This window comes from Ictalurus furcatus, chromosome 2 (genome assembly GCF_023375685.1).
Source record: "Ictalurus furcatus strain D&B chromosome 2, Billie_1.0, whole genome shotgun sequence".
Lineage (NCBI taxonomy): Eukaryota > Metazoa > Chordata > Actinopteri > Siluriformes > Ictaluridae > Ictalurus > Ictalurus furcatus.
In genome coordinates, this window is record NC_071256.1 from 24342544 (window position 1) to 24352248 (window position 9705).

Sequence of the window (9705 nt, forward strand, 5' to 3'; positions counted from 1 at the left end):
TGTTCATTGCAAACAGCTGAAAGTCTGTACATTTTTACAATAAACCTGATTTGCCGTGGGGGTTGAATAATTTTGATTGCAACTGTGTGTTTATATATATATATATATATATATATATATATATATGAGTATCTCAAAAAGTGAGTACACCCCTCACATTTTTGTAAATATTTGATTATATCTTTTCATGTGACAACACTGAAGAAATGACACTTTGCTACAATGTAAAGTAGTGAGGGTACAGCTTGTGTAACAGTGTAAATTTGCTGTCCCCTCAAAATACCTCAACATACAGCCATTAATGTCTAAACCGCTGGCAACAAAAGTGAGTACACCCCTAAGTGAAAATGTCCAAATTGGGCCCAAAGTGTCAATATTTTGTGTGGCCACAATTATTTTCCAGAACTGCCTTAACCCTCTTGGGCATGGAGTTCACCAGAGCTTCACAAGTTGCCACTGGAGTCCTCTTCCACTCCTCCATGACGACATCACGGAGCTGGTGGATGTTAGAGACCTTGTGCTTCTCCACCTTCCGTTTGAGGATGCCCCACAGATGCTCAATGGGGTTTAGGTCTGGAGACATGCTTGGCCAGTCCATCACCTTCACCCTCAGCTTCTTTAGTAAGGCAGTGGTTGTCTTGGAGGTGTGTTTGGGGTCGTTATCATGCTGGAATACTGCATACTGATCATGCTCTGCGTCAGTATGTCACAGTACATGTTGGCATTCATGGTTCCCTCAATAAACTGTAGCTCCCCAGTGCCGGCAGCACTCATGCAGCCCCAGACCATGACACTCCCACCACCTCACCTGGTTGCCGCCACACACGCTTGACACCATCTGAACCAAATAAGTTTATCTTGGTCTCATCAGACCCCAGGACTTGGTTCCAGTAATCCATGTCCTTAGTCTGCTTGTCTTCAGCAAACTGTTTGCAGGCTTTCTTGTGCATCATCTTTAGAAGAGGCTTTCTTCTGGGACGACAGCCATGCAGACCAATTTGATGCAGTGTGCGGCGTATGGTCTGAGCACTGACAGGCTGACCCCCACCCCTTCAACCTCTGCAGCAATGCTGGCAGCACTCATACGTCTATTTCCCAAAGACAACCTCTGGATATGACGCTGAGCACGTGCACTCAACTTCTTTGGTCGACCATGGCGAGGCCTGTTCTGAGTGGAACCTGTCCTGTTAAACCGCTGTATGGTCTTGGCCACCGTGCTGTAGCTCAGTGTCAGGGTCTTGGCAGTCTTCTTATAGCCTAGGCCATCTTTATGTAGAGCAACAATTCTTTTTTTTTTCAGATCCTCAGCGAGTTCTTTGCCATGAGGTGCCATGTTGAACTTCCAGTGACCAGTATGAGGGAGTGTGAGAGCGGACACCAAATTTAACACACCTGCTCCCCATTCACATCTGAGATCTTGTAACATTAGCAAGTCACATGACACTGGGGAGGGAAAATGGCTAATTGGGCCCAATTTGGACATTTTCACTTAGGGGTGTACTCACTTTTGTTGCCAGCGGTTTAGACATTAATGGTTGTGTGCGTTGAGTTATTTTGAGGGGACAGCAAATTTACACTGTTACACAAGCTGTACACTCACTACTTTACATTGTAGCAAAGTGTCATTTCTTCTGTGTTGTCACATGAAAAATTATAATCAAATATTTACAAAAATGTGAGGGGTGTACTCACTTCTATGAGATACTGTGTGTGTGTGTGGGGGGGGGGGGGCATGGTGGTGCTGCCTCACACCTACAGAATCTCTGGCTTGATTCTGAGTTTGGGATACTGTCTGTTTTGGGCTATGTTACATTGTCACTAGGTGTGAATGAGTGTCTGTGCACATAGTGCCCTGTGATGGACTGGCATGCAGGGTAAACTCCCTCATCTTGCACAAAGTCTTCCTTGGATTGGCTCTGGACCCACTGCAACCCTGACCAGGCTGGAGCAGTTACTGAATATGAATTAATATTTTGTGACCAAATGTCATGTGAACATGAAGATATGTGAATGTTTGACAAAGACGTGCTGCTGTTAATTTTGTCAGTTGCAGCCCGACACCCCTAACGTGGCATTGACTTTAAATTACTATTACAGGACAGTTGACAAATCACAGCAGCTCAGGAACATCAGACTATGTAGTATTTTTCTCCAGGGAATCATTCTTTGTATTGTAGGGGAATGGAGCGTGTTGTGCATAAGGTTTACCACCTCTGAGAGTGAATAGACACTAGACGCTGGTAAGTTCTAGTGTAAAACCTCAAACCTGACTCTCAATCTTTTCCATTCCAGATAGGGGATCCCAGAGCTTTGTAATTCAGATAGTCATGAATAGTGTTTTAGCCTTTAGTTAAATAAGACAAAATAGAAATAGGGTTGTTTTGCCAGGGATGTATCAGGAACGATCCCGAAAAATAAAATTGTGGCCCTAATTGGATTGGACCAGCATATGTTAATTTTGCTTGGGAGTGGTTTGCGGTTTTGTCGGCAGGGGTCGGCTTCATACACAGCTAAGAGTTCATAGGCCACTCTGTTTGCACACTTATTACAGCAACAAATATACTCTCTCACAGTCACTAAGGTAGTCATCATGTCAGGTTGAATGATTCTGATTGGTTAAGGCATAGACAAACTTTCCACATATGGGCTGTGAGTCAGAAGAATATCTCCATCAATTATCTGTTGTCTCATCATAGGGTCAGTTCACCTCCCCTGCATACCAGTTGTTCACCTCTGAACGTCCTCTGACAAAAGTGTGCTAACACACACACACACACAGAGACACACAGATACACAGCTTCTTCTAAGTTGGATTTGGTCGAGCTCTAGCTCTGACCAGGAAACTTTCCCAGAACATACTGATTAGATATACTTTCTCTCAGTAAGATGTTCAGACAATATTTGTCATTATTCTCTAGTGATAGAAAATGAAAAGTAAAGTAAATGCTTTAATTAAGAATAGTCAGTAGCCACAGGCCTGAGTGACCCCCAATGACTTGGGCTGTCAGGGTCTGCTAGAAGAATGAATTTAAGTTTTAGGTACTTTTCTCACATGTATTAATAAATCTCATAAGCTTGAAAAAGCCATTAAAATCATTTGATATTTTGAAAGATCAATGTTTATTAATAACCCATTACAAATCACTCAACGGATATATACTGAAGAGGCAGCAGATTCCACAATCCACTCTTCGGTCTCTTTCAAACTTTATCATTATCTGGTAAGGTTTGCATTTAAACTGTGTATTTTGTCAGGATTTTCAAGTTAATGTATGAGCGCACACAGCTGTGTTTGGGAGTGTTTTTTCACTAAACAGTATTTTCATATTCATGCGCTGCCATTAGTAAAGGTGCTATGTCTCCTGCTTTCTTTCACCCTCAAAACTTAACATACCAACTAAGCTAGTCCTGGTTTACTTTCAGATTCATTTATTTGAATTCCTACTCAGAAAGTTAGGAAGGTCTGCTCAACCCCTTCATGTCAACATGGCCACTCACACCAGCAAAATCAGGCTGAAAAATTTTGCATCTTACAAAGTCCGAATTGTTGAAGTTAACATTTTTACTACTAATTTCTATGTTTGCTGCATAGACCAGTGGGTCTCAAAGTGGGGTCTGTGATTTTTTTGTTTGTTTGTTTCTTGTTTTGTTTTTAATTTGTTAACGTGCTGGAAATCACAACCCACAATTTAGCCTGTTTGATTGGTCCCTTGAATACTGGAATAAAGTTGGTTTGACATTGAACGTTCCATATTCTCAGATATGTGGAAATTAAGGGACATACGACATTGTTAAACACGTTTCTAACTTCAATAGCATTTGAAGGGAATGACACACACACACACACACACACACATACATACATACATACATACATACATACATACATACATACATACATACATATATATATATATATATATATATATATATATATATATACATACATACATACATATACATATACATGTACATATACATAAAGATAACAGTATTAAAAATCATTTTAACATCTTGAACTCCTGACAATTGTTGAAATGAAGATGAAGATGATAATGTTAATAATGGTGACATGTTCAGGGCACAATAAGCAGAATGGTACAGAAGAAAGTAGGGGCGAGGATTACAAATAAAAATAAAAATGTTTGAAATATTAAAACATTCGTGGATCATCAGTTCTTTTAATTATTTCATTAATAGGGCATCTGTTTTTTGAAGAAAACCATTCAATCCAGTACGGGTCATTTTGACCCCCTTTATGCATTCGTGAAGGTTTTTTGGTTCATGCATTATAGGGTTAAATATCAAAAATCTAAAAGGTGTGCGTCATACCTGATACCTAGATGAACAATTTACAGTTGGTTGTGTGACTGTAAGTCATTCCCTTCAAATGCTATTAAGCTTTAAATTATGGTATATTTTGTTTATGAGCCCATGCAGTAATAAAATACATGGCAATTTTTATATATGATTTAATAGTTTATTTTATTAAATATAAAAAATCTAAGAGGTGTGCATTATATTTGACACCTAGATGAACACTTTACAGTTAGTTATATGACTGTAAGTCATTCCCTTCAAATGCTATTGAAGTTAGAATCGTAACAATGTCGTATGTAACTTTAGAGACGGTCCCTTAATTTCCGCATATCTGCGAATATCGAACGTGCAACGTCAAACCAACTTTATGCCAGTCCCTTGAATTGAATGGATTTAATCTAAAACTCAAAAACAATGTGGGCCTGTAAATAATGTGGAAAGTTCAGGAATAAAAACTTCGATGCCTCTAATAAATAGACAGAAAGTTAAAGGGGTCCCCTGGCATGTGTTACTGTACACGAGTTTCACGTACAACATCAGATCAACGTGATTGGTCCAGTTACCACGGAAGTACTTACTGCGCGTCATCGCGAATGTTTACGTCATCTTCTCCGAACTATAAGAATCGTAACGGCGCCTTTTCCTGCTCAAAAAAAACAACATTCAGGTTAGGGGCAGAGTAGTTGTTTACCTGGTGGTGTTGTTTTTCCCCCTCCCCCTTTTTAGTCAGCAGCCGCGTTAGCATTAACCGAGTTAAAGAATGGTAGACAAAATGGATATGTCGTTGGACGACATCATCAAGCAGAGTAAGCAGCAGAGAGGAGGCGCGGGCGGCCGCGGTGGGAGAGGAGGCCGAGGCCGAGGCGGCGCTGGCCGCGGTGCTGGAGGCGCCGGGCGGCTCGGAGCTAACGCAGGCGGAAGCTTTGGCGTCCGCGGCGGAGGCTCAGGCCCCATGAGGAATCGTCAGAACCTGAGCCGTGGCAGAAGCAGACCCACGCCGTACAGCAGGGTAGGAGAAAGCTAAAGAAAAATTGCCTGAGAAAGCGGACCAAACCTTGCGCACATCCAAAAATGCCTGGGTGAAGTCCTCCTGTTTCCTTTCTAGGCTTGCCAGCATACGCGATGGCTAGCTCTCTAGTCAGCCGTGCTACATGCCCCTCCGGAGTTTCTCTGGAAATGTGATGTAATGTGGAGAAGCTCGTTAAAATTGGCTTTTAAGTTGTACATAATATTCTCTCTCCTCCCCAAACCCCATTTTGTCTTTTTCATCGCTTTGAGAAATCAAGAGTATGGAGCAAATGAGCTAACTTGGCTACATCGTGGCTAAAGTGGCTTATCGGCTAACCTTCAGCGACCGGCGCCATTTTGGAACCAACTTCTTCCCTGTCGTTGAAATGGTGGCTTTTCAACTTGTGTTTTCTTCCTCGTCTGATGCTCAACACCTGAAAGCCTCCGAGATGACCAGCGATGTGACTCGAAGATTTCAACTTTTTTGTTGTTCCCTTTAAGCCCGAAGCTGAATGCGGCCTGTTTTCTTGGTGGAATCCTTTGTCTGGGAGGGGCCCGTGTTCACAGATCCTTCAGATTAGTGCTAGTGTTTAACGTTAATATACAGCAGAAAATGGACTTTAGCTTAGTCGAACAACCTTAAGCCTTGTTTTATATTAGATGGTGGGAGCCTAAAGCTTATGTTAGGAACAGCTTCTACATTACAACCTGTGCCAAAGTGTCTTTTTCAAAATGGACGCTCGTTGGTCCCAATGGCTTGCACAACACACACAGCCAGTAATGGACATTTTTCATCGTCTCATCTTGCACTCGATGGACTTCAGAGATTCATCCCGCGCCATTTTTTCCCCAGAGGAGATCTCAGAAAATCGGCAGTGGAACATCACATCTGGAGGTGTAGGATTCATTTAAATTGAACGGCAAGAGACTTTGGGGGTTGTTTTGGTTGCTTTGCTAATGTAGCTGCTTCCTTGTGGGTGGGCAGGAATATCAGGATAATAAGGATAACACTAGGCTGCCAGGTGTAAGTGTTCGGAAATTTGCAAAAAAAAAAAAAAAAAAATCAGTATTGTAACCTTCTTTTTTTTTTTTCTTTTTTTTCCCCCCCTTAATTGAGCTGTACGTGAGGTAGAGCAGTATTTTCCTTGAGACATACCAGACAGTTCTAACACCCAGACAAGTCCATTCAAAACAGTGTCTGTGCTAGGTTAGATAGAGCAAATTGTAGACTTGGTGGATCTTGGGTAATGGGCTGAGATGTGCTTTTTCTAATATCAGGTGTAATTATATTCCTTCCCTTATGTTTTAACCGGTACTGATCTGGATTCCTACACTTGGTGTACAGTGCTGTACGTGTTGCAGGGTTTTTTTTTTCTTCTTTGCATTGGTTTACTTGTTTGTAGTGATGGGGTGGGCAGGGATTGCTGGATCGCACTGAACGCAGTTAGCTGGGTGCCGCTGGCCTTGTTGAGGTGGAGCCCCCCTGCTTGCCCCAGCACCCAGCCGAGTGGACTGTCAGTGAGAGACGGGATCCGAAGTCAGCAGGTGCGTTCTCTCTCGTTTGTTGCAGCCCAAGCAGCTCCCTGACAAGTGGCAGCACGACCTGTTCGACAATGGCTACAGCACCAATTCTGGAGGTGGTGGCGGCGGCGGAGGAGGAGGAGGAGTGGGCGTGGAAACTGGCGGGAAGCTGCTTGTATCCAATCTTGACTTTGGTGTCTCCGATGCAGACATTCAGGTATTATTTAAGGGATTAGCCATTACTACAATATTGTTTTATGATCAACATGTAGAGTGTCTTAATCAGTTGAAGCTCATGAGTGTATTCCTTCTATACAGGAACTTTTTGCAGAATTTGGCACCCTGAAGAAGGCTGCGGTCCATTACGACCGGTCCGGACGCAGTCTTGGCACGGCAGACGTCCACTTTGAGAGGAAAGCAGATGCTTTGAAAGCCATGAAGCAATACAACGGTGTTCCTCTTGATGGTGAGTTCTGACTTGGTCTGTTTTTCTTTCTTTCAGATGTAGTAAAGCCTACTGTAAGCTTACTGATGGTTAAGCTTTTGATTCTGTTCCAGGTCGCCCAATGAACATTCAGCTAGTCACATCACAGATTGACGCACAGAGACGAGCTCCAATGCAGGGGTAAGCAATGTTTCTTTAACTAGGAGCACACTTTGTGAGTTGGTCTTTGTGCAATACAAAAGATGTGATTTTTACTTTTTTTTTTTTTCTTTTCTTTTTTTTTTTCTGCAGTCTGAATCGTGGTGGCAGTGGAGGCATGAACAGGAACAAGATGGGGAGCTTTGGAGGCATGCAGAGAGGACGGGGAGGACGGGGAGGTGGAGGGCTCAGAGGCCGTGGCAGAGGAGCAAGGGGCAATAACAAGCAGCAGCTTTCAGCAGAAGAATTAGATGCCCAGCTAGATGCCTACAATGCCAGGGTATGTTCCATTTGCCATATTTTTCTTGAGGGGGGAAAGGAAACTGGATTTTTCACTTTTGTGTGACTGTTTTCCTTTTGGTCTTCACAGATGGACACCAGCTAAATGGCCCAATCTGTTCATGCTGCGGCTTTCTGACAGCATCGTGGGATGGTTGTTACCGATTTGAAATGCCGGACGTTTTACATTTACTTGTCTTCAAAAGTGATTTAAATTTGTGTACCAGTTTTCTCCTTTTAAATGCTCTGACATTTTTTTACCTACCATTTTGTTTTATTTTCTTTTTGAAAACCTAGTCTGACTGTAGGACTTGTGTGGAGAGGTGCTTGTTTTTACCCTCCCTTTATAGTTCATTGTAATAAAACCTGCAGTACATAGTATCCAAGAAATGACTCTGCTTCCTTTTTGTATACAAGCAATTAGTGTTAAATTTCAATGTACAGATATTGGATGGTTTGTAAAGCCATAGTCAACTAGTTAATCTTGTTCCAGTGCCGTTAATACTGCTTATGATGTCTAAGATTTTAGGTGAATTCCCAAGGCAGATTAGTTTGCTCTACATTAGGTTGGTCTTTTCCACCTTTTTATAGCCCTCCATACTTGCTGTATGTTAATCACGTTAAATATTTGTACATAATGGCAGTGCTGTGTTAATGAAGTCTCATAATTCAATTAAAACACTTTCCAGAGTCTTATCTGCTTTGAAAAACTGTTTCTACAAATGGTATTTTTCACTATGAATGTATATTCTGTTTGGCAGAATACATGACACTTTCTTCTGTTTATGGAATGATTAGAACACTGATCATTTGGAAAGTATGTTGGACTTGTTTTGGGGGGGGGGGCATGCCTTTTAAGCCTTGCCTTGAAGGAGAAGAACCTTATATTTATAGGCACTTAAAAGGGTTGTGTGGGGGGTTTATTTATTTATTTTTTTTTAATAAAGTCGGTGTAGTAAATACCATACCAAACTGTCATGTTCCAGATGTGGAGCGAAATATTTTGTAATCTTGACTCTAGCCGGTGTGTAGCACCTGGCATGTTGGCTTACTAGGCCTCATAAGCCTAATAAAAAATTTAAGGTAGGGAAACCTAAAACTGTAGGCCAGTGTGCCTCTAGGACATGCTGGAAAAGCATCCTTTAGTCTATATATGAATAATTGGTATTAGATTTGTAGTTTTTGCAATCAGCCATGATGAGTCTGAATTTGTACTTGTAAATGTATACATCATGATTTGGGGGTCAAAATTGCTGTATGCCACAAACTACAAGTGTAAATGAGCGAGAGAGAGACAGAGAAAATAGTTTTAAGTTACTTATGGTTAAGTTTCAAATGTACTTTGACTCTAAGACAAACACTTTCTATTGGACCCAAAGTACATCAGAACGTGTATGTGTGTGTATACATATATATATATATAGAGAGAGAGAGAGAGTATAATGTAAATATATCAAATATGTAAATATTGTGTGTGTATATAGAGAGTATAATGTAAATATATCAAATATGTAAATATTGTGTGTGTGTATATATATAGTATAATGTAAATATATCAAATATGTGAATATTGTGTGTATATATATATATATATATGCATAAACCGTGACTGTAAGGTAGCCGCCACTTCGAGGCTTTTTACACCCGCAGTCAGTGAATCTACCCACATTCTTAGTGCAAATTGGTGGTGTTTTAATTTCGAAACTCTGCTGTCTTCACCATTAAACAGAACTGTCGATTATTAAACCAATAAAAGCCCGAGATAAAAACAAAAAACAGAAAAAAACAGCGAGCTCTTCACTGACGAACACAAACGGACGAGACGTTTCCACGACAGCGGTTTTTGGCTCACGCGCTCATTTCTGGAGGGCGGAATGCTTATTTTTGTGCGCATGCGCACAGATGCATTGAGCGCGAGCATGTGCGCGCGCTCC

At 41.4% G+C, this 9705-nt stretch overlaps 1 protein-coding gene across 2 annotated transcripts; it reads left to right on the forward strand.

The window, feature by feature from the left end:
- Positions 1-4945: 4945 nt before the first annotated feature.
- alyref (Aly/REF export factor) lies at positions 4946-8161 on the forward strand. 2 transcript variants are annotated; one of them, XM_053610112.1, is made up of 6 exons: positions 4946-5329; positions 6899-7066; positions 7168-7315; positions 7390-7474; positions 7586-7772; positions 7863-8161. In XM_053610112.1, the coding sequence occupies exons 1-6, from the start codon at positions 5081-5083 to the stop codon at positions 7875-7877; spliced, it is 852 nt and encodes a 283-aa protein (XP_053466087.1). In that variant the 5' UTR covers positions 4946-5080; the 3' UTR covers positions 7878-8161. The 2 variants fall into 2 exon arrangements, with proteins under 2 accessions (XP_053466087.1, XP_053466096.1); XM_053610121.1 differs by having other exon boundaries at positions 4949-5329; positions 7408-7474.
- Positions 8162-9705: the final 1544 nt, after the last annotated feature.

What these genes read in the sequence shown, in the direction of transcription:
- alyref (XM_053610112.1), top strand. Translation starts at nt 5,081, where the DNA reads ATGGTAGACAAAATGGATATGTCGTTGGACGACATCATCAAGCAGAGT. An exon ending in TCTCCGATGCAGACATTCAG is followed by an intron (nt 7,067 to 7,167) that starts GTATTATTTAAG and finishes CCTTCTATACAG; the next exon opens with GAACTTTTTGCAGAATTTGG. An exon ending in CAACGGTGTTCCTCTTGATG is followed by an intron (nt 7,316 to 7,389) that starts GTGAGTTCTGAC and finishes CTGATGGTTAAG; the next exon opens with CTTTTGATTCTGTTCCAGGT.